Source organism: Polyodon spathula, chromosome 11 (assembly GCF_017654505.1).
Source record: "Polyodon spathula isolate WHYD16114869_AA chromosome 11, ASM1765450v1, whole genome shotgun sequence".
NCBI classification, from domain to species: Eukaryota; Metazoa; Chordata; class Actinopteri; order Acipenseriformes; family Polyodontidae; genus Polyodon; species Polyodon spathula.
Window position 1 is genome coordinate 36,414,127 of NC_054544.1, and position 24,904 is coordinate 36,439,030.

Here is a 24,904-nt window from a genome sequence, read left to right on the forward strand (position 1 = left end):
TCCAATATGGAGGAACTGATGGTGGAGATTCGCGGCTCAAACGGAGCTTATTACAAGGTAAACAAACAAACAAACAAAAAAAACGTTTATGGTTTTAAGTCGTTTGACATTAAGAAAGGTGTAATATACATTCAACGAGACGTATCTTTTTTGTTGGTTGTAGGGCTAAGTATTGGTAAGAAAACGACTGACGAGACGCTGTTCACAAAAAATGTCTGATCTTGTCTTGTGTATAGATAACAATGGTGATATATTATGTAGTCATGTTAATATCTGTTTTAATTTGTTGTTGTTTTTTAAATTTATTTTACAATTGTTTTGTTATACCAGGGAAAGGACATACACTTGCAGATGTGCGTGTTGTACCTTCTTTACATTAGAGTTCATGTGGTAATATTGCAGGCCTATAAATTACCGGTGTTTTGTGATATGATTCTTATTTCTGTGATGTCCCGTCTGTATAGGTAGTTTACAAGGTAATCACTTTTTTGGGGTGTTTGTTGTTTACATTCACATTGTTTGTTTCCTTTGAACATGGTTATTAACTTTACTGTGTTGAAGTTTAACTAAGTTTGTAAATAATATTCTGAAAACATGAAACTTTGAATCACAAAGGAATCATCGACTATACAGAAAGTCATACACAGTTTTATGTATGGGTATGTTCTTAACCTGGTCGTGGTGTGTTGCCAGCGGTGTGCATAGTATAAGTAACTAAGTAAGTCTGCAGTGTTTAGCCCAGGGCTTCTCATAATTGAACTAATAGTTTGCTTAATTAGACATTTGACATTTTTACTCCTTTTCAGCTTAAACAGTTACAGTTCAAGTTACTTATCAGATGTTGTAGCTAACATTGAAATATGCAACTGTTCAAGAGCTGAAAACGAGTAAAAAACGTCTAATTGAGCAAATTATCAGTTCAATTAAGGGTCTAGTTAAGTAATTGAGAGCTCGGTTGGAATGAAAAGCAGAAGCCACGGCGTCCCCAGGACTGAGTTTGAGAAGCCCTGGTCGAGCCTATATAGTGCCATAATCGAATATTTTAGCGTTTCATTGATTTAAAACACTTTCTTATGACTTGTATTATGCATGAGAAATAGTTGTTTTTCAGGACTACTACAGTAAATGGCTTAATATTCAGAATTTTTATGTTTTGATTAGATATATTCTGATATGACAAACACATTTAAAATAAATAAATAAATAAATAAATTACCGAACTTTGAAGGTGTTAAATTTAACCCTGAAGGGACAGTTCACATTAAGTTGTGCTTGTATAAGCTTATTATTCTGAATCTTGTACTTAAGTGGTTTTTTATATTGTTTATATGGCAGTATGTTAGGTCATTTTACCTGGTACTGCCCTTAGATACACTATCAGTTGTAGGAAAGTCCATCTGTTACTGTTATTACAGTAGTTATTGTATCATCAGAAAGTTATTTTAGAATGTCAATTAATCCCACCAGGAGTACAGAATATGATGACTGTTCCCTGTCAGTCTCAGACTGTTGTCAGGTACAGAGGATAGTATGGACTTTACAGTTGTTTTTAAACTGCTGGTGGGCACACAACCAGTAGGCTGATATCTAAGAGGCACAGTCTTCCTTTTTGCTCTATCTTCAGGGCTCTAAATTGGCAACAAAAAGGGCAAGGTCAAAATGGTCACTAAGTTTGAGACAAGACTGAAGTGTAGGATGTTGTGTAATTTTGCTTAGGATTTGTATGTAAAGTTAATTTGCCACTGAAAGAAACAACAGTTTAACTTAATAATAACACAAAACTATGGAGGTTTTATTTTTTATTATTATTTTGTCAGTTCGCAGCCTAGATTAGAGCCTGGGAGGACATAGCTCCCATCACTGAAGCCAGACATTGGCTTTTATCGTAATCCATGGGACTATTTTTGTTCAATTTTGAAAACATACTCTACTCGGTTTAACATAAACTGAACACGGAAATCTCATTCCCGCGTTTAGCATACAGAGTGCTGAGATGCTGTGTTGCACTTCTGCATGAACTGAAAAAACAAAAACTGATATATCACAAGATGGAAAATAATGAAGATAAACATTTCAGTTCAATGTAGAATAGTAATTTCTACCACTTTGGTTTAGTTGTAGTAAAAATAAAGAAATTGAAGTAAGGGATAACGGCAATTGAAACATTGAAGTTACAGAAAGTTTTTTAAACCAGAAAGAAAACCACTTTATACTTTTTTGTTATGGACTCTGTTCTGAGATGACATTATTACACATGGTAGAATTCCAAGTGCTTGAAAGGGTAGTGTTCTTTGTTTATTGTTGTTGTTTTTCCTGCAGATGTAACTTAACCACACATATCACTGAATCATGTTATTGTTTGGATCCTCCAAACATTTCCTTATACATGCACCTCCAGTTGCTGTAGCTGAAAGAGCATTGCGGCCACAATGCCCATGAATAGACATACATGTTGAGGGGCATTGTGGCAATTAAGGGCACCCACGGCAATTGCCACTTGGCTGTCATTAATTTCGAGCCCTGTGTCTTACCAGAGGCTTTTGATATTGGATGTGTGGACAGGTGAGATTTTAGGAAAATACTGATGGTTCTGTTTGTTTCTACAGCTGGTAATCATAATTTATAATTATCTGATGTACTTTACAAATTGAGTAGTGATGCACATTTTCAGTTTTTCAAATCAGTTTCGTATTAGGAAGTCAATTAGTGGACTTTTTAATAGATTGTCCACCTGACAATAAGACAACGTATAAAGTAGCAAGCTTAAAATTGTTGTTGCGTTACAGTGGAAGGGTGTAGTTTAGACTAAACACCTGTTGTACCTATTCTGTCAAAATTTGATTATTTTTTCTGTCTGACCACAATAAGATCTGGAGGTGCGAACGTCGAAACATTGTTAGTAGTAACTTGTGCCTTGTACCTTGTATAATGTAGTTAGAATAACAATGCCATTTTAATGTATCCATATTTTATGTAATGTATTTATTTAATGACAATATTTTTACTGTATGGGTTTGCATATTGAAGTGGGAAGGAGTGGTAGCCTATGATGCAAGCTGAGGGTTCAGCACCAAAGATGTTACAGCATGCATCATAGTGCAGAACTCAATTGATATGTTATTTTGAAATGATTAATCATTTAAAATCAATAAGTGTGTGTGTGTGTGTATATATATATATATATATATATATATATGTGTGTGTATATATAATATATATATATATATATATATAATATATATATGTATATGTATATTACACTATGTATATGTTTGTTTTTTCAGGTCAGAAAGGTTACTTGTGGAGCACTTTTTATCAATGCATTTTTTTCCCCAGGCATTTGTCAAAGATGTTCATGAAGATTCACTCACCGTTGCCTTTGAAAACAAGTGAGTGTTAAGTTTCTTTTTTTAGCCAAATGTTTCTCTAACAGTGCCCCCCTTTATTAAATACAAAATACAGTAAATGTTATTGCCATTTGTAATGTATCTGTTTAGTCTTTTCTTATGTCCACTCGTAGGAGAAAGTAAAACAGACTTTAAAATTAGATTTTAAAATATATACTGGGCAGCAAAGTTGTTTTTAATGGTCTTTGTGCCATTTAAATCCTTATACTGGATTGAGAAATGTCCTAGTAACATTTGTTTTTCTGAATAATTCCACAGCCACTTTTTTTTAAAAGCTTAAATCTTATAAACCTTTTGAAATACAGACTCTAGTCTTTATTTTCTGTGAGACCTGCGATCTGATGTGGCTGCCATATTGCTTTGCATTCCAGTTTTATAAAGACCAATGGGCTTGTCATTCAGTAGTATTACACAGCTGCTTCTGTGATTTGTTAAAACCCTTGTACACTTTGAAATATTGCATTGAAATTCAGTTCACATGGTTCTCTCTCTTATTTTTTGTAAAGCTGGCAACCAGAGCGTAAGGTTCCTTTCAGCAATGTGCGCATGCCGCCTCCTCCAGATGTTAAAAAGGAAATCGGTGAAGGTGAGGACGTTGAGGTAAGTTTGATTTATTGTGTTTAGTTTCATTAGACCATGTTGTGCTGGTTTTGTGAGCAGGCATACCATTTTCTGAATTCTTTTCATTTTTGTGATTTTTTTTTTTCTGCATGTCCCCAGATTTATTCAAGAGCAAATGAGCAGGAGCCTTGTGGTTGGTGGCTTGCAAAAGTGAGAATGATGAAGGGTGATGTAAGTACTCAAATTACAGCCTTTTCAAATACATTTACTATGGGAACATTCCACTTGCATACACCTACCAGGAATACTTCCCCCTACATTTTCTATTTCAGATTCTAATGGTAAATAATGGTTATTTGTAGCATCTAATCTTTTATGTTTATCAACATCTTATGCTTATATTGTCCACAGTTTTATGTAATTGAATATGCTGCATGTGATGCCACATATAATGAGATAGTCACCTTTGAGCGTCTTCGTCCAGTGAACCTTAACAAGGCTGTGGCAAAAAATACCTTCTTCAAGTGTACAATTCCAGTACCAGATGATTTAAAAGCTGCGTAAGTAGCAGATTCCTTTTCATTATTACTGTTTTAATTGTACAAATAACATTATCGAATGGTTTCAGAGACCTCAGTTAGCACTAGTCTTACCTAAAATAACATTGGTTAGTCCACGATTAGTGCTAAATCTAGTCTGTGAAACCGGCCATATGTCACCATTATTATCAGGTTAAAAATGTTACTGAATAAATAGGCTGTAGCGTTTAAAACACAAAACATTACTTTCTCTGGCTTTCTGCTTGTTCGTATTTCAACGATATCTTTTTCAACATGGATTGCTTTGATATTTTTAATAACATATACTTGGTCACAAATCAGTTTTTATTCGCTTTTCAACGGTCATGTAAAATGTCTTCTGAATTCACAACACCGGCGGCTTTAGCAGAACCTGTTCAATGAGAAACATTTAATTGGTTCCCGACTCCTCACAAAGTTCAGCGTTTTGATTGGTCCTACCGGCTTGCTCTGACACAGATTCAGAGGGACGGGGACAGGCGTTTATGCACAATAAGCCTATTGCAATAATTGCATCATTTTGGTAGATTGGAGTGGAATAAGAACCAGTAATAAAACCTTAAGTGAGAGCTCTACATGCTAAGCAGCACAACAGTACTTGGACGGACAGCAGATTACACGTCTAGGTTATAAAGTGTTCTGTGTGACCATGTCTTATGCAGATTTTGATTACAAATATAAATATTTGTATGGTTGGAAGTACACCCCCTGTACGTATTACATCTTCACTCTAACCTGTGCTAGAGCGAGCAGGTAGGAGAGATGAGCCAATCAAACTGCTAAACTTTGTGAGGAGACAGGAATTAAATGTTTCCTATTGAACAGGTTTGATTGAAGCCACTTTCAAAAGACTTTTTAACAGGAAGACCTGAAGCATAACCGATGTGAAACAAAAATAACTGGTCAAAACTGATTTATGACCAATGATATGTTAATAGAAATATAAAAAAAAAAATTGATTGGAATGTGTATAATAAAGTGGGGAAAGTAATGCGTTGTGTTAAACTGAAAAGCCAGTTCAGTAACACTAGTATTAGAGTCTGTAATATTAAAATGTGATAGCACAATTTACATACTATATATTACTAATATATTTTAAATTATTCTTTACTGCTGTATTATAGGTGTGAAAATGAACTTGCACATAAAGAGTTCAAAAAAGCAATAGGGGCATGTCGCATCTTCTACCATGCAGACACAAGCCAATTAGTAGTACTGGTAAGGCTTATTTTGTCTATTGTAAGTCAAACTTACATTTTACATATAATGGGTGCCGGTCATGGCGGTGGTGATGTTGTTGTGTGTGTTTTTTTTGTTTTTTTTTGATGCTGATAGCTCAATTATTATTATTTTAAACCCGTAGCTGTTATATATTACTACATATGTTACCAAATAGCAAAAACTATAACTACTGTATTTGCAATTATTAAATTCAAAGACTGCATGAAATATCAAAAATCACCAGGTTAGCATCAGGTTAAAGCTTAAAAACATTTTCAAGTAGTAGTAAATAATAATAATAATAATAATAATAATAATAATAAATAATAATAATAATGAATAAAAATGAAACCAGTATCAGAATTATCTGCCAGATGGAATATCGGTACATGAAATCAATCTAAAAATTTCTTTGTCAAATTGCAATTTTATTATTCTTCCTTTTAGTCAATGAATGAAGCCACAGTCAAGAGAGTTACAATACTAAGTGACATGCATTTGCGCAGTATTCGCACAAAGTTAATGCTTATGTCAAGAAATGAAGAAGCAACAAAGCACCTAGAGGTAAGAAATTTATATTTTTGTCATGCTTTGTTTAAAAATAAGCGGTTTTGGCTAATATGTGAAGTGTACTTGTGCAATGTGGCTGGCCTAGGCCAGATAAGTTCAGATGTATTGTTCTAACTATTAATTAATAAAATCCACATGTTGAAAAAATTTAACTGTTTCCAAATACTTTATAGAGCACAAAGCAGTTGGCTTCTGCATTCCATGAGGTATTTACTGTTAGAGAGGATCTGATGGGTTTGGCAATTGGAACTCATGGTAGTAATATTCAGCAAGCAAGGAAAGTACCTGGAGTTACAGCAATTGAACTGGATGAAGATACCGGCACATTCAGAATTTATGGAGAGGTAAGTGTAATGTTTGATTTATGGATTTTTAAATGCTTAGGCTTTCTCACTTTTCATATTAGATTCTTTGTTAATGAGTCAAATATAACCATGTTTTTAGATGGTTCACATTGCAACACTAATAAACCAAATTTGTTTTCCTTTTCAGAGTGCTGAAGCAGGACAGAAAGCAAGGAGTTACCTTGAGTTTATTGAAGACTCTGTTCAGATTCCCAGAAATTTGGTTGGTAAGTCAGTCAGTCTCTTAACGTTTTGTATACTGAAAAGGTGTGTTGTGTAAAAATTGTCCAATTCTACTGCTTTTGTTATTGTTATACACTTCTTAATACACTTTAGGTAAGGTCATTGGTAAAAATGGAAAAGTCATTCAAGAGATTGTGGACAAATCTGGAGTTGTGCGAGTAAGGATTGAAGGTGATAAGGACAATAAACTTCCTCGAGAAGAGGTAGGACCATTGCTTGTTTTTTTAAAGGGTAAAAGTAACATTTCTAAAACCCCTGGAATTTGTATTATTAATGCTAACGCAGATGTGTAAGAAATCTTAATGAACAGAGAAATTCTATAGGACATTCTAGAGGAAAATACTTTTGTACTAAATGTTTTGGCTGCTTTCAAAACTAGACACATTTCGACGTTTTTTTTATGTACGGCAGATGTTTGATACACTCATTTAATACAACACATTGTATTAGTACAGTACTGGCTAACCCCAGTAGGGTAGTCGATTTTAGTTTACAGATTCAACGTTTGCCAACTTGTAGAATGTTGCTGTGATGTTTAACCATGTCTCTGCTGAAAGGCTTCTTATAATTGTAATTGGAAAGATTTCAAATATGTTTCATTTTGTATTCATCCTTAAGTGTTTTCAAATTCAGTGGAACAGCCCTTTAGACAAACTTGTTTTGAAAAGTACAACTCTTTTTAATTATATTTGATGCAGGGAATGGTTCCTTTTACATTTGTTGGCACAAAGGAGAACATCGGAAATGTTCAAGTTCTTCTGGAATACCACATTGCTTACCTAAATGTAAGTTTATACTGCTTGTACAGTTTTGAGCTGTGGTTGTTTTCTCCCACTCTTTAATTAAACCATGCATCATCCCACATAGATTCTGGAATTACAGGTACCGTAAAAGAACATTGTGCAAAGACTAATCCACAGTTTACTGACTCTAGATTCATGCAATTAGTGTTTTTTGCATTTAAGGTTTTCCTTTCTGCGTACATATTCAGTGAGATTGCTGATATTATAATTTTTTTTATTTGTAGGAAGTGGAACAGCTAAGACTGGAGAGGCTTCAGATTGATGACCAGCTGAGGGAAATAGGAGTGGGGTTTAGGCCTTCCTCCAACCGCAATGCTGATAAAGATAAAGGCTACACAACAGATGAGAGCACGTCTGCTCCCTCCCTGCATGGCAGCAGGTCTTACAGTGGCAGAGGTCGTGGTCGCAGAGGCCCTATTTACACCTCTGGTTATGGTAACTCTACATAACTCATGTGAAGAAGTAACCATATACAAGCATCACTATACTAGCATGATGTTTTATAATATACATTCTATTGTTGCACAACACATAACAAATTTGGCTCAAATGTTTATATTATATACACACACACGCACAGTACCAGTCAAAAGTTTGAGTACACTTGCTTGAAACCAGTTTTTTTCATGATTATCTATGCTTTTAACTGTATAAACTTGTCTGTAAACACATAATATTTCATTATATGGTACGTGTACTTATGTAAACTGGTAATCATAAGTGAATTGCATTCAAAAATTTAATTTTTAAATGAAAATGTAAATCTTGTCAATTTCAATGAAATGGCACCCAAAGCAAGGGGATTTCAGTCTGAAGCCCAAGTCAGTTAAAAGTCTGAAATGTGTAAAACATGGTTTTAGAACACTGGCCTAAGTATAGAAGTGTCTTTGTTAGATGTTCTATGAGTTAACGAGCATGTTACCTAATTAACCTTTTGTCACCAATTATTGTTAACAGGTGAGGGTCCATGATTACTATAAATATAGGCAGTATAGGCACAAGTTTGTCATTCCTGAATGTAAGGGAGCAGAAAATGGCAAAACACACTCAGTTAAGCAAAGAAAAGACTGTCTGAAGTGTCTGTAATTACTTTAAGAAATGAAGGTCAACCTTTAAGACAAATCGCAAGAACTTTGCAAGTGTCTGTAACTGCTGTGGCCATCAAACGATTTGAAGAAACTGGCACTCATGAGGACTGAACGAGGTCAGGCAGGCAAAGGGTGACCTTAGAATCAGAGAACAAGTTCATTCGAGTCACAAGTCTGCGAAACCAGCGATTAACTGCCCCTGAAATACAAGCTCAGCTAAATGCTACTGGAAGTACAGATGTTTCAACATCAGCTGTTCAGTGGAGATTTTGTGAAGCTGGCCTAACTGGAACAATTGCTGCAAAGAAACCATTGTTAAGAGTGCAGAATAAGAGGAAGAGACTTGCCTGGGCCAAAAAACACAGAAACTGGACGTTTGAGGAGTGGAAGTCGGTCTTATGGACCGATGAGTCAAAATTTGAAATATTTGGGTCCAACCGCAGAGTATTTGTAAGACACAGAGAGGGTGAGCGCATGAGTTCTGCATGTGTGGTTCCCACTGTCAAGCATGGAGGAGGCAGTGTCATGGTCTGGGGTTGCTTTGCTGGTGACAGAGTTGGTGATTTTTACCAAGTCCATGCAAGCTCAACCAGTATGGCTATCGTAGCATACTTCAGAGGCATGCCGTTCCATCAGGATTACGGCTAGTTGGGCAGTTCTTCATTCTTCACCAAGATAATAACCTGAAACACACCTCAAAGTTGTGCAAGAACTACCTGCGAAGAAGGAAAGTGAAGGACAACTCAATCTAATGACCTGGCCAGCACAGTCTCCAGACCTCAATCCCATAGAACTTGTATGGGACAAACTGGACAGAGGAGTCAAAGCAAAGCTACCCACAAGTGCCCTACATCTCTGGGAATTGCTGCAGAAGAGCTGGGAAGACATGTCGGGTGATTTCCTGCTGAAACTTATTAACGGAATACCTCGTGTTTGTGAGGCTGTTATTAAGGCAAAGGGTGGCTATTTTGAGGAATCCAAGATTTAGAGACAATTTTCAATTTTGTTGAACATTACTTTGATACTCCTTACGTTTTGTTTTGTATATTGTAACATGAGTTTTAATTTTCAAGTATTTACAGAAACGTATACAACGTATAACATTGCCAGTTATGAAAAAAACCTAGTTTCCAGCAAACGTACTCAAATTTTTGACTGGTAGTGTGTGTGTGTGCATATATATATATATATATATATATATATATATATATATATATATATATATATATATATATATATATATAGAATAAAAAAAAATTAAGTATTTGTTCAGATTTTCGACTTTCACTGAACTGAATTTATGCTTATGCTATGAAAACAAACTTGTGTTTACCTCTTTAACAAAAAGAAATTGGAACACATTTGTCCTGTATCCTTTTCATGCATTTTCAAGCTATAGATTTGATTGCATTAAAAGTTTGTTTCTATCCAGGTACGAACTCTGAACTGTCCACTGCATCTGAAACTGATTCGGAGAGAAAGGACGAGCTGAGTGACTGGTCGTTGGCAGGGGAAGATCACGATCGGGAACCTAGGCACCAGCGGGACAGCAGGAGGCGGCCTGCCACTGGGAGAGGGCGTGGAGGTCCTGGAGGCAGGGCCCGTGGAGGGGGCAGAGGGGCTAGCAGCTCCATCAGCTCTGGTACAAACCTTCTTTCCATAAGAACCTAAAGCGATACTTTATTACACGTTTTCTTAGTGTCTTTTCCTTGTCTGTCAAAAATCCTGTTGTATGTGTGTGTGTTCTTTATCACTCGGTTTGTTGCAATCCATTAATTACCAGGCTTACTAACCAATTCCCTATTCAAAAACTGAGTTTCTGAAGCTTTAGTAGAGCCACTATAGGGGTTTGTAACTAATTATTTCCCCTCTGAAACCTGATTTTTGTATAGACATTTACTAACTTGGTTACAAACTTAGTTGTGCACTTCTTGATTCAGAATGACCCCTTTAAGTTTGTCAGCTTCTTATTGCGTAGTATTTGCATGTGCTTTACGATAGGGTGATAAGGGGGTCCCAAAGAGAAATAATCACTTGAAATACGGTAGTTGATGTTTTGTTTAAGAATTTCCTGTACTACTTGAGTATCTGTAGTTTTTAATGGAGTTATATTTCTTAAATCTGGATACAGGTCTGTGGTGTTGAGAGAGTTAAGTTTCCTGTATTTGTCAAATAAATAAACAAATGAAGTTGGAAATCAAATCATTCCATTATTCCTCTCCCTTCCCCTCAGTGCTTCAGGATCCGGACAGCAATCCCTACAGTTTACTAGATAACACTGAAACAGATCAGACTGCTGACACTGACACCAGTGATTCTCACCACAACATCAGCCGACGGAGACGGTCACGTAGGCGTAGGACTGATGAAGATGCTACCCTCATTGATGGATTGACTGAGCCTGATAATGCTTCAGTTAACGAAAATGGTGTAGGTAAGTAAACTTAACAATAACGTCTAAATAAAAGAATCATTTACCTCACCAGCTTGATAATTATATGATCAAAAAAACTAAAACAAATCGTAACCCATTGAACCAGCAGGGGATATGTCCTCAGGTTTTGTAAAAAATCAGAAAGTTCATAGACCACCAAGGTAGGGGTTTATGGACTATACTAACTGAATCTGTGTTCATTTACAAGACACACAAATTAACTTCCCTTCACGTCTGTGTATTTTATTTTAAATATTGCAAGCAGTCTAAACTGTTTTATAAAAATTGGGTCTTCACAAATTTCTTTTTGTAGATGATTTGGAGGGTAAATCCCAGCGGTGTAACCGTAGCTGTAGGCACTGTTTTTGCAGTCAGGCAGAAGAGAGGCTGCCAGGTAATGGGAGTATAAAGTATATTCCCAAACCAGCATGCCAGAGTACACTAAAGGTTGTTTAAGTAATTCTGCATATGGATTTTGAACGCTTTAATACTTCAGTATGTGCTTGCTTCTTGTAAACTAAAACTTCTAACTGAACTTAAGTCGGCATTCGTTTATCACACCGCTCCTGTCAGTTTCTCCTGATGGATAAATGAGAAGTGACGGTAAAAGTCTGTTAGATTGTGATGCTTATCCAGAAAAAAAAAAAAAAAAATCATACCAGAAGTGATCACTAATTGATTGATTTCTAAGCAATTACATTTACAATAACAGGCACATGTCTTGAGATGGATAAATGAGTTAATAAGCAATATAGTGCAAATGAAACAAAAAAATAGGTGGAAAATGTGGGTGACATTTATATGTAGTATTTTATAATAGATTAATCTGTTACAGCGCTGACTGAGGTTGAGAGGCAGTTAAGTTGTTGCTGACTGAACTGTATGTTGTCAGTAAAATGTATAAATGCACAAATATACTTAATAAAGCTGCTTGGGATTATTTTTAAATGCTTTTATTTATTTTTTGGGGAAATGAGTGGTTTTGTTTTGTTTTTACTTTCTTTTCATTCTAAAAAGCCTAAAGAAAGTATGGTATCTTCTATAGCTGTTGCATGATAATACTGTCATGTAGTCATTTAGCAAGTGTTTTTATTCTGAGATTTACAGACTAGTGAGTGAACTACACAGCACAGTTGCTGCTGCAGTGTCACTTGCAATAGGACCGTGGTTTTAAGTCTCATCCAAAGGACGTAAAAGCTATAAAGTTCCATTGGTATCTTTAGTTTTGTGGTTCATGGAGTGCAATGAAATAGTAAAGGGAAGTAGCCAAGAGTGGTGTGGTTTGTTTTTGTGTTGTTTTTTTTTTAAACTACAAGCGTGACATACACCGCCGGTCAAAAGTTTTAGAACACCGCCATTTTTCCAGTTTTTATTGAAATTTAAGCAGTTCAAGTCCAGTGAATAACCTGAAATGGTACAAAGGTAAGCGGTAAACTGCCAGAGGTTAAAAAAAAAAAAAAAAAAAAAAAGTTTAGGTTACCAAAAAAAAGAAAAATAATGTACATTTCAGAGTTATACAAAAAGGCCTTTTTCAGGGAACAAGTCACGGGTTAACAACTTACAGCTGTTCTGCAGCAATGGAAGTAAATTAAGCCTTGAAAGTTGATGCAAACAAGTCCTACAGGTGTCCCAACTTTTGTTGATTACTTACAAACCCTCTTTCTGTATAAAAGCAATGTTGGAACAGACTGTGTTACTACACCCTCTTAAGCATTATTTGGACAGTATTGTACTGCAGGAACTAGTATATTGCTATCATAATGGCAAGAAAAAGGCAATTAACAAAGGAAGATGGACAGACCATTATAACCCTTAAGTGTAGGTCTTTCCTTTAGAGAAATTGTAAAGAAAGCCAAGTTGTCAGTGAGTACAGTTTCCTACACCCTCAAAAGACACTTGGAAACTGGAGGAAACTCTGACAGGAAGAGGTCTGGCAGACCCAAAGCCACAACAGAATCAGAAGACAAGTTTCTGAGAGTCAACAGCTTGCATGATAGGCGGCTCACAGGACAACAGCTTCAAGCACAGCTTAACACTGGTTGAAGTAAGCAAGTCTCAGTTTCAACTGTGAAGAGAAGACTTCGAGCTGCAGGTTTGATGGGTTGAGTGGCAGTAAGAAAGCCATTGCTAAGATTGCAAAATAAGAAAAAGAGGCTTGCCTGGGCCATGAAGCACCGCCAGTGGACTACTGAAGACTGGAAGAAGGTCTTATGGACCGATGAATCAAAATTTGATCTTCGGTTCATCACGCAGGGTTTTTGTACGCCGTAGAGTAGGCGAAGGGATGGTTCCCTGAACCAAAATGGCTACCACAGCATTTTGCAGCGCCATGCAATACCCTCTGGTATACGCCTAGTTGGTCGGGTTCATCCTACAGCAAGATAATGACCCAAAACATACCTCCAGGCTATGTCAAAACTACCTTAGAAGAAAAGAACAAGACGGTAGGCTTCAAATCATGGAATGGCCAGCACAGTCTCCAGACTTAAACCCCATCAAGCTGGTTTGGGATGAACTGGACAGAAGGGTGAAAGCAAAGCAACCTACAATTGCAACACATTTGTGGGAACTTCTGCAACAGTGTTGGGAAAAACTTTACGAACAATATTTGATTTCCATTGTAGAAAGAATGCCACGAGTGTGTTTGGCTGTTATATCTGCAAAAGGTGGCTACTTTGAGTCAAAAATTTAGATTAAATTTTGTTTAACAAAACAATTACATGATTTATTTTTTATCTCCAATTGTTTATTTGTTCTATGCTTTAATTTCAGAGTACATTGAGACATTAAACTGCATAAATTTCAATTAAAAACTGGAAAAATGAAGGTGTTATATAACTTTTGACCGACCGGTAGTGTATTTGCATCCAGTTACGAGATGGTGAAATGGTTCTATATTTCACTTTTTCTGTTGTTGCCTTATTGTAATTAATTAGTGTTGACTTTCTTCCTAAAAAAAAAAAAAAAAAACTTATTAAATCAGTATGATTTATTAGCCTGTATAACATAACAAATAAACCACTGTATACATAACAAAGGGGGATAATTAAGGTTACAGTACAGTGGTGGCTGGTGGCCAAAATTTGTGGGTGAAGTGATTATATGCTGATTCCTGAAAATAATTTTTATATAGCCCTAATAAACGACTGAACAGCTGCAAAAAAACAGTAAAAAACACAGCTGTCAACAAGATATATATGTCTCAAACAGGCAGTAGTGATTGGTAAATTAATAACAAAAAAAGAAATTGCCGAACACAGCAAGATATTGCTGTGCTTAAGTTAAAGCAGTACTGTAATTTAAAGTTAGACAAAGATAATTCGGCTTGTGAATTGCATTTTAATGTTTAAACAGTCTTTCTGCAAACTCACCATGCAAGACTGAGAAGAGATGAAGTCCTGCTGCTTATATTTATAGGCTTTGATGTCTTGGCATGTCCGCTGATCATCCAATCACCGTGTTCCCTAATTGGCTGCGCTCTATTGAGACATTTTTAAGCCAATCACAACCAGACCTGGCTGATGATGGCTGGCTGCTACTGCGCATGTGCATGCCGGGTTTGGGTACTCGCATTTCTGAGCGAGCGCAGCCCAGCTTCATTCAGCCCAATGAACAGATGGGATAAATGGCATTGTTGATGTGCCAGTGTAATGTGAGAGGGGAAATGAAACTCACATCACCCACAAGGGAAGCGCAATTCATTTAGGACTGGGGGTTCAGCGAGCAAGCGAACACTGTTAACGAGCTGCTCCAGGTACAGTACATTCAGAAATGTGAATTAATTATTATTTTTTTTTTTTAATTAAAAAAAAAAAAAAAAAAAAAACTAACAAATCCCATGCACAATCTACTTTGTTCCCAGATTACTAAACCACATGAGCTGTTAGTTTTGATTTTTATCTCTAGTAACTTAACTCTTTCAGCACCAAGTAGCAGTCTGCCAGTTATTTTTCCTAGATAGTGTTGAAAGAGTTAAACAGCTGCTGTAGTTTAAACTTTTTTTTTTTATGTTCTAGTTACAGTAGCAGATTACATATCCCGTACAGAATCACAGAGCAGACAGAGAACCCCAGCAAGGGATAGTTTGACAAAAATGGTAAGATTTGCTTTTTTAAAAAAAAAAAAAAAAATTAATTTTCATTACATTACACTATGTAACACAATTTTTGTTCCTCGGTAGTAAGTGTTATTTCCTAATTGCTTATGCCTCAGAAGTATAGAAAATGGCTATTATTCCCCACAAACTTTGCTTTTGTGACCAGGACAGGTAAATTTCAAAATATCACTATTTCCAATGAGAAAACGGGCGCTTTTGTGTCTTTTCGTTCACATAAAGTCAGAAAAAAACAACATATGAATCCATATTAACATGTATTTGTACTAAAGTAATACAAAAATGACTACAAAAGATTTAGAAGTGAGTAGTTTTTTGAGATTTACAATTATACTGTATTTGCAGTATAATCGTAAATCTCGAAAAACTACTTGCTTCTAAATCTTTTGTAGTCAGTCATTTTGTAAAATTGTTACATGGTGTTATCACATTATTCATGTGCGCTAGTCTATAAAATATGTATTTTGTTCATTGTATTACTGATATACATGCATTACAAGTGCTAGGTGATTAGTGCAAATCAAACTAAAACTATTCAAAACGTTTGGTGAAAGTGAAAAATTATATATCCTCATTTCTGTTTTTTATCATTTTAAATTTAAAAAAATAATTCTAAATTTAAATTAATAAATCAAGTGTGTCAGCTTTTTGAAGTGACTACAGTAAATGGAAATTGCCATCCACATATGGCAGGTAGTTTAAGATTGAAAAAAATAAGGTAGCCATGCGGTGTAACATTTCTTTTTTTTCCTTCCGTCCAGGGTCAGGTTGATTTAATTGAAGAACAAAGCACTGCAGCTATGGAAAGCAAAGCTTGTGGTGACGAACCGAGAAAGCCACAACATACTCCCACAAAAGGAACCCAGCAAGTGAAATATCAAGGAGATGGAAATCAACCACAAGCTGTCCTTAATGGCATCTCTTAAACACTTGCTCCCAATTTACAATACCTTTTTACATTTTACAGTAGTGCTTGTACAAGCTTGCCAAAGATAGAAATATGGACTGTCTGAATTTTCAGTTCCTCCATTATGGAACACAAAAAGGGGATGAAGATTAAAAAAAATAATAATAATAATTGCACCAAGTATGTTCTCAGTATATTATCAGATGTTGTGCCTTCAGAGAGTAGATTCAACATAAAATAAGTTTGCTGCCTGTAGGAAACATAACTTGTGTTGAATAAGTTGTTGATGGGAAGATCCGGGACATCTTAATCCTTTTTTTATTAAAAGCATTAGCTGCTTTTGTTAAGTTGTAATATGCAACCATTTCTTAGTAAATGCAGTCAAAAAAATTGCACTGAATTGTATTTTTTCTCCATTTTGAATGTTAGTCTTGAAACTGGTCTTTTATTGAAATTTTGTCTTTTTTTTTTTTCTTTTTTAATGCTGTATGTGCAGAAAACTGGAAGGTTTGTCTCTAGGAACAATGGAGCGATACTGATGTCTGTTTTGCAAAGGAGCTTTGTTTTGGTTAATTTATTTTAAAACTGTATAGTATTTAAAAAATGAAGCTTAGCTTTTGTTCGGACACTAAGCTGTCTAAATGTGTTTCAGAAAGCAGACACTGAACTACGGAAAGAACAATTTCCAGGTGGTTTCTTTCTTTTATGGAAAACAGTGTTGATTCTAGTCCTAATGTTGTGTGTTTTGTTTTTTTTGTTTTTTTATTTGTTTGTTTTGATGTGCAATATGTTTTGTATGCAGGTGAAATAAACTTTGATCTTCTGTCTTTTGATTTGAACAGTATTTGCCTGTTCCTTTTCTAGCACAAATTGAGTTGCATTTATATTCCTTTTTTGCCTTCAGTAGAAAGACTAGGACTTAAGGGTATTGGGCAGAGAAGTATGTTGACCATCAATAGGTGTACCCAAACAAAACAGTAAAACACATCATTCAAGTATACCTTTAATGCAGTGTCTAGAAGTGACATGGTTTTCTCAAAGGCAATTAAACAAACCTGTATAATCTTTATTCAATTTTAGTAATAATCAAAAAACACATTCATCCCTGCCATTCTATGTACAATATCAAATTAAGTTACACGTCTATTTCTTGGCTTGATTGTCCAGTAAATCTTTAGCTTCATTAATTTTAGCTGCAAGATAAGGGGATCCACCTAAAAAAGAAAAAATGGAGGAGCTAGAGTAGATGAAAAGGTGTGTGCAAGATGTATCTATGACACCTATACAATAAAAGTTACACAAGAAAACACTGCTTTAAATATCTGAACAAAAACAAACAATGTCAGTTAAATAAGCATTGCACTGCACTGAAATGTTTTGTACTGTTAACATAATGCAACTGGCTTGTGCCAAAGAGAAATTGACAAATAATGGATAAGTAGCTTGTTTTTAGGTATGAATTTCACCTATATCATTACAAAAAAAATGCCCTTTGAACTTTTGCGCTTGGAATTGTGGGGAAATATGGAGTGCCATCTCACAAACAAAATTGATTTAATACGTGACATATATGCAAATGAGCAACATACTTGTAGTTAAAAAATGGCACTGGTCTTGAGACGGACATTAGGTACACATAATAGACTCGCTACCTAAATGTAGCTAAAATACTCAATACTGTAACCCAGGGGTCTCCAAAACTGGTCCTGGAGAGCCCCAGTCCTGCAGGTTTTATAGGTGTCTTTACATCATCAATGGCTAAAGATCTGGAACACGTTAACCTTTACTAACTAAACCAATAATTGATTCAATTAAGTAACAGAGTGTGGTTGAAATAAAAACCAGAAGACCTTGTAGCTCTCTAGGACCAGGGTTGGAGACCCCTGCTGTAAACAATGTTAAAATGGTCTACTAGTTAAGTTTTAAATCCTTAAAGTGACACTGGACAGGCTGTAGGGTTTAAAACATAATATTACTTTCCCTAGTATTCCTGCAATATCTTTTTCAACACACTGGCAGTTTTTATAGTTTTATTAACATATCCTGGGTCACAAATCATTCTTGACTAGTTATTTTCATCTGAATTCACAACATTGGTGGCTTCAACCCAACTTATTCAATCAGAAACATTTCATCAGCTCTCGACTCCTCTTTAAAATGTCAGCATTTTTATTGCTTCATCTGTCCTATTGGCTTGCTTGAATATGTATGACAAGCCCCATATAATGACAACAGATAGCCGTAGACAAAAGTATTGGCACCCTACGTTTATTATACAATACCTTAATTCAAGGTAACAGATTAAGGACTAGCAAACTTCAACCACTTTTAATAAAACAAAAAGCAAATGACACAATTTCTAGTAATTTAACAAATCTATCAAAAAACAAACTTTTTTAAAGTATTCTTTCATGACAAAAGTATTGGCACCCTTTAGTATTTCATCTACTCCTTTGGCTTTTATTATGGCTTCCAGACGTTTATGATAATTCTTAATCGGTATGTTTTATCTTGTTAGTGAAATCTGGGCACATTCTGTCTTGTATATTTCCTTGATTGGATACAGCTTTTTTTTCAGATCAGTCCAAAGCATTTCTATCTGGTGATTGCAAAGGCCATTCCAGAACTTATATCTTTGTTTTCAGAGTTGACTTAGCTGTATGCTTTGGGTCATTATGTTGTTGGAAAATAAACTGTCTGCCATTTAGACTACAAGCAGATGGTATCATTGTACTTTGTAAAGTATTTTCATACGACTGGACTCATTCAACCTTCAAATCACATCAATGTCTCCAATCCCTGCACTGCTGAAACACCCCCATATCATGAACGAACCACTTCCATGTTTAACTGTAGGTACAAGGTTTTCATTATTGAAGGTTTCTGATTGAACAGGTTGGATTTTAGCAGCTGGTGTCAAATTCAAAAGCTATTTTGACAGGAAGACCCGATGCATAACCGATGTAAAATGAAAATAACTAGTCAAAACTGATTTATAACCAGGGATTTGTTAGTAAAAAAATACCAAAACAATCACAATTATGTTGAAAAAAGATGCTGCAAGTATACAACATAGCAGGAAACTTGGAAAAGTAATGCACTGCGTTTTAAACCCCACACCCTGTTCAGTAACACTTTACACTTGCTAAGAAAGAGCTGCTTGAAATAAAGTGGACATACTGTACCTCGGTCTGGATGGTTGAGCACCATTATCTTTCTATGAGCTTCTCTGATCTTACTTTTATTAGCAGTGGGACTAAAAAGCAAACAAAGTAAAATGTTATACATTAATATAGAAAACAGTATTTACAGTAAAACTGCAAAGACAAATACAAGGTGTAGCTTATATAAAACACTGTAATTTTTTTTTTTGGTTCCTGGGTAGTAAGTGTTATTTCCTAATTGCTTATGCCTCAAAAGTATAGAAAATGGCTATTATTCCCCACAAACTTTGCTTTTGTGACCAGGACAGTGATATTTTGAAATTTACCTATTTTCTAGAACATTCCAGATAGATTCAGTGCTGAGTAAACTTGGAGCAACTTCTAGAACTTTCTAGAACTTTCCAGTAATATACATAGTAGTATAAATACAGGGGCCTTAAGCCCACCAGTTCAGTTTAGTACCAGCTGCCTAAGTGGATACATATCTGCATTTTTCTGAGATGGCATCAAGAGGCTGCAATGGTGGCATTCCTGATGGGTCTCCAAGGTGGTTTTACCAAGTTTCCCTGCTATCTTTGCTTTTGGGACAGCAGGGACACCAAGGCACACTACCACAGGCGGGACTGGCCACAGCGGACCGAGTTCTCTGTGGGGAGGAACAACGTCAAGTGGGAGCCACTGGTGGACCCCCGGACGGTGCTGATGCCACCACTGCACATCAAATTAGGGCTTATGAAACAATTTGTCAGAGCTCTAGATAAGGAGTCGGCAGCCTTCAAGTACCTTCAAGACTTCTTCCCTAAACTGTCTGAGGCAAAGGTCAAAGCCGGTGTCTTCGTCGGACCACAGATAAAGAAGATCCTGGAGTGCAATGAATTCCCCAAGAAGCTCACTAGTAAGGAGAAAGCGGCTTGGAACAGCTTTGTCGCAGTGGTTCGGGGCTTCCTGGGCAATCACAAGGCCGAAAACTATGTGGAGCTGGTTGAGACTCTGGTGAAGAACTACGGCACAATGGGCTGTAGGATGTCCCTCAAAGTCCATATCCTTAATGCTCATCTTGATAACTTCAAGGAGAACATGGGAGCGTACTCGGAGGAGCAAGGTGAGCACTTCCACCAGGATATACAGGACTTTGAACGCCACTACCACGGACAGTATAACGAGAACTTTATGTGAACGAAAAGACCGTTTTCTCATTGGAAATAGGTGCATTTCAAAATATCACTGTCCTGGTCACAAAAGCAAAGTTTGTGGGGAATAATAGCCATTTTCTATACTTTTGAGGCATAAGCAATTAGGAAATAACACTTACTACCCAGGAACAAAAATTGTGTTATATAGTGAAATAAATATGGAGCACATACAAGCTTTCTTTTTCTTAAAGAACTTAATATGATTACATTCAATATATAAATAAACCCAAATAATCAGTTTATACACAGAGAAGACAGGAAAATAATGATATACCTTACTCCCAAAATTAGGCATGCCTCTCTCTTGGACATTTTCGGTTCAAATCCACCTCTGTAGTATCTACTAAAGGCCTGCAGTTTTTGATACATATCAAATATTGATCATTTAAAAAGACAAATATTATGTAACACTTTTGCCTATAATATACACTGATATCCATTTTCAATAACTGCTTAATCCTTTACAGGCGTCACAGTGAGCTGGAGCCTAACCTGGCATACACAGGGCACAAGGTAGAACTACACCCTGGATGGGATGCCAGTCCATCACAGGGCACCACACACACATTCACACAAGGACAATTTAGGGTGACCAATCAACCTGACCAGCATGTCTTTGGACTGTGGGAGGAAACCCACACGGACACAGGGAAAACATACAAACCACACAGACAGACCCCCTAGGCTAGATTTGAACCCAAGACCCTGCCACTGTGAGGCAGGAGTGCTAACAACTACAGCACTGTGCTGCCCATATAACTGATATATGAGAACTAATTTAATACAGTCCTATCTGGCACTTTAAAGTGAATGCAGTTAGTGGGGAAACAGTCTTCATTCCAATATTCTATTTTGGTGAGAACATGATCATTGATTGCATGGGTCACTACTCACTTAAATCCAAAGTAGAGTGGTGAAAAGTATAGGCCACAGAAAGGGAACCACAAGTACTTAATTTCAATTTATAAAAATGCATGCATGCGTTAGCTGATATTGCTTAAATACTGCAATAGCTGGATTTGGTAAGTTGCCTACACTGGACAACTCTGTCATTCACATATAATGTGGATTAATGGTGTAACTGCATGTGTAAACCTTTGCTGCACTGTAGCTGTAGAGTCATATTAATTAGTGTTGTGTAGTACATAAAAATTATCTATATTAAAGTGAGTCAGTGAGGTAGGCAACTGTAATTAGCAAGACAGAATGAACGAATAAGCTTACAGATTTTGGCAGACTCTGCAGTGCTTGTTTCACTTGGGGCTCCATGTGTTTCATTGCCTGAACAGCATACCGGCCTACATTTGTATTAAAACAAAGGCAGAATGAGTGGTTAGGCAGGCACTAATTGTTCAAAATCCACTACTGACCTTGGTACTGTGTGCTTTTTTATACCATCCTGAAAATGTGACTTCCCAACTTACCTGTACTGTATCCAACAACATTCCTATTACTTGCTACACCATGCTGAAATGGGAATTAATGAGTTTATAATATCCCTGAGTTTAGAGGCTTGAGCCATTGTATTGGTCTTATTTTTTGTTTTTTATGTCATGCCAGTATTTACTTTGTACAGGAATCCACATGTAATGTGCATTCTCTTCACAAACTTTGATAACACAGGAGTTATGGAAAATCATCAGTACTACGGATCATTCTAAGAATGTCTGTTCCTTTGTACAATGTGAAACTTGTAACTTTGTATCAACTATATAAGCTTAGTACAATTTAAGAAACCTTTTGCTTCATTTTTTAAATTACAGGTTTAGCTATTTATAGTTCCAAGTTCATTTTCTCTTCAAAATTACAAACCTGCAAATCCTGCCGCTGCTATTGTGAGGCCAACCGCTATCATAGTACTGGCCTACAAATAAAAGCAAAAGACAATAATCCTTGATTACACAGTAGCTTTAATGGATAGATGAAAAGAATAATTACAGTTTCTTTGGGAAAAACTTGTAACGATGTAGATGTTCAGCAACAATAATCACTCGTACTGTACGTCATCACTGCTAAATTGCATGTTGGAGTTCTTAATTATTTACAAAGCTTCACATTTAGTTGCATTCCACTTGAGACACATTGCTTTTTGGGGGGTAGGGTGGGGAGGATTATAGCATTTCTGGCTGGGTGAAAACTTATGAACAAAATCTTATCTGATTCAAATTTTTCAGAAGAATACAATTTTACATACAACTTGAGCCTATATATATATATATATATATATTTTCTGATTTGCTTCCATATGAATTAAACAGAGGCTTACGGTGCTCACGGGAAATAATTTAGCGTTTGCCTTTTTTAGAAGTTAAAGGCATGGTTCTGTGGAATTTAGCCAAGATTTTACAGATGCCATTTGTATTTTTTTAAGAAATGAAAAAGGGTGTTGCAGACCGTATTTTTTTGTTTAAAAATGTGACGCTTGACATCATATTTATCGAAGTGTAAATGTACGTTTAAGTTGTAACTGTAACTAGCATGCTAGCTGCTTTCTGACATGCAACCCCCACTGAAGACTAAGCTATGGAGCACCTTGACACCTTAAATGTACACTATGTTGTGCCACAAATTACTGCTTGTGCTCAAGAAAAGAAAGCCAACATCGCACGTCAAACCATTAACTTACAACTGGGAATAAAACTAATATACTATACAATGTTGTTATTTCAATAATAAAACCCAAAGTGCTTGTTGCCATACTAGGGCACAAAACTACAACTGGTTAAGAAAAACAAGTGGATGTGAGACCAGGGTGATGTTACAAATTCAGCACACACAGAGTCTATCACCTGTATTAAAAAAAAGAGCTTTACATTTTCAAAAAAAAAAAAAAAAAAAATTAAGCAGGCATTAATGATATTCAATCGTCTTCAAAGTAATTTGTATGTTTAAAAGTAGGATCGTACATGCTCTGTTGTGGGCCTCAACTTATTTACATTTAGTATCACTCAGTGAAGACACCAGAAAACGCGTGTACTCTTACTGTAAAACAGTGACATATTTTACCCCTATATGATGTAACGATTAGAGCGAGCCTGTGTTCCAGAACAAAGTAGTCGTCGTACTAACATTACAGTACACAGGTCACACATTCCGACACTGCATCGTTACGGCAAACTAATACGTAAGGATTTTTTTTTTTGTATGTCCCACACAATAAAAAATACGTTTTCAAATTAAACAAATACAAATATCACATATTCCACTTAGTCTGAATTGTGTCTATAACGTTGTATTCAATAATCATTACCGGTCTGAGACTACTGAGCTGGTATAACCACTTAAGATGATCAAATAGTTCCAGTTGTTCAACTTACCATCTTTTGACTATGATTTTCTTTACCTCTCTAATGCTCGCATTACTATATTTAAATCGTAATTGTCTAACAACAAAACAACTGGATGTTTTTACATGTAAGGTCACTTTCGCACACTGCCAGAAAGTGAGTTGATTTGTCGTAAGTAAACAAGTACGCTTATGACGCAACTTTTGTGTTAGCCCAGTACACGTCGGGCAGGCTGCCACTCCAGTAGTTCAGGACAGGTATGCTATGTTTTCACTTTTCAAACCCTACAGCTGGCTGACAACAAAAATGCACGGCTTGCTCGTGAATCGGGACAAGCGACAACCTGGAATTAACTAAACTAAGTTTTTTTTTTTATAGTATTCAGCAAGCATTATTTAAACACAACAGGACCAGATCCCTGTACGAGAGAAGCACTATAACGTCTTGTGCAAGCTTTCTTACAGATACGCACGTGTAAGTAAACACCTGATTTTCAGTTCAGGCTGCACAGTCTGTATTGAAATATCAGAAATGACAGGTACGGTAGCAGGCTTCCATGGTCCTTGAACTGACGTGCCCTGTCATAACTATGCATTGTCGGACCAAATTAGGCAGAATTAGCTGTAAACATAGCAGAATGTATAAAAATTGGAACGAAGCACAGGTTACCGAATATAGTACTATAAAGCTGTTTGGTGTAGCGTATGTTTTACCAAATTATTTGCAACTGCTGTAGTGAACATGTTTTTCACAATTCTTGCAGCAGTGCATCTTTCCCTCACGCAAACCACTCCTTGAAATGAAATTGACAGTCTGACCTGCTTGACACAACTTTCCCACAGTAAAGTGTTCTCATTCAAACCCCAGTTGACTTTCTATTTTTTTAATGTGTGAGAAACATTTAGCAGGTCTCTGGAACACCTCCCTTTAGCACTTGCCCCCATCTGTTGCCCAGGAAGGGTTATAACAGAAAACAGACGGAATAAGTGT

General features: G+C 36.1%; 2 protein-coding genes across 4 annotated transcripts; one reads left to right on the forward strand and one right to left on the reverse strand.

The window, feature by feature from the left end:
- Positions 1-17,103, forward strand: fxr1 (fragile X mental retardation, autosomal homolog 1). Of its 3 annotated transcripts, XM_041264050.1 has the most exons (17): positions 1-57; positions 3,337-3,389; positions 3,914-4,007; positions 4,128-4,199; positions 4,380-4,528; positions 5,671-5,764; positions 6,215-6,331; positions 6,511-6,681; positions 6,830-6,908; positions 7,018-7,127; positions 7,623-7,709; positions 7,952-8,162; positions 10,248-10,457; positions 11,049-11,249; positions 11,563-11,643; positions 15,266-15,345; positions 16,125-17,103. In XM_041264050.1, the coding sequence occupies exons 1-17, from the start codon at positions 7-9 to the stop codon at positions 16,287-16,289; spliced, it is 2,025 nt and encodes a 674-aa protein (XP_041119984.1). In that variant the 5' UTR covers positions 1-6; the 3' UTR covers positions 16,290-17,103. The 3 variants fall into 3 exon arrangements, with proteins under 3 accessions (XP_041119984.1, XP_041119985.1, XP_041119986.1); XM_041264051.1 differs by lacking the exon at positions 11,563-11,643; XM_041264052.1 differs by lacking the exons at positions 11,563-11,643; positions 15,266-15,345 and having other exon boundaries at positions 16,125-16,217.
- Positions 17,104-17,260: 157 nt separating this feature from the next.
- On the reverse strand, positions 17,261-24,089 carry LOC121323173 (mitochondrial import inner membrane translocase subunit TIM14-like). Its single transcript, XM_041264053.1, has 6 exons — positions 23,945-24,089; positions 22,440-22,491; positions 21,852-21,925; positions 20,902-20,978; positions 19,456-19,526; positions 17,261-17,484 (listed from the first exon to the last, which is right to left on the reverse strand). Exons 1-6 carry the CDS (start codon positions 23,945-23,947, stop codon positions 17,414-17,416), a joined length of 348 nt encoding a protein of 115 aa, XP_041119987.1. The 5' UTR covers positions 23,948-24,089; the 3' UTR covers positions 17,261-17,413.
- Positions 24,090-24,904: the final 815 nt, after the last annotated feature.

Bases quoted from the DNA above. Each gene is read 5' to 3' on its own strand.
- fxr1 (XM_041264050.1), top strand. From the start codon at position 7: ATGGAGGAACTGATGGTGGAGATTCGCGGCTCAAACGGAGCTTATTAC. The intron at 3,390-3,913 runs GTGAGTGTTAAG...TTTTTTGTAAAG, and splicing joins ACCGTTGCCTTTGAAAACAA to CTGGCAACCAGAGCGTAAGG. The intron at 6,682-6,829 runs GTAAGTGTAATG...TTTCCTTTTCAG, and splicing joins CATTCAGAATTTATGGAGAG to AGTGCTGAAGCAGGACAGAA.
- LOC121323173 (XM_041264053.1), bottom strand. The intron at 21,926-22,439 runs GTTTGTAATTTT...ATACAAATGTAG, and splicing joins AGCAGCGGCAGGATTTGCAG to GCCGGTATGCTGTTCAGGCA. The intron at 17,485-19,455 runs GTACAGTATGTC...TTTCTTTTTTAG, and splicing joins GCTCAACCATCCAGACCGAG to GTGGATCCCCTTATCTTGCA.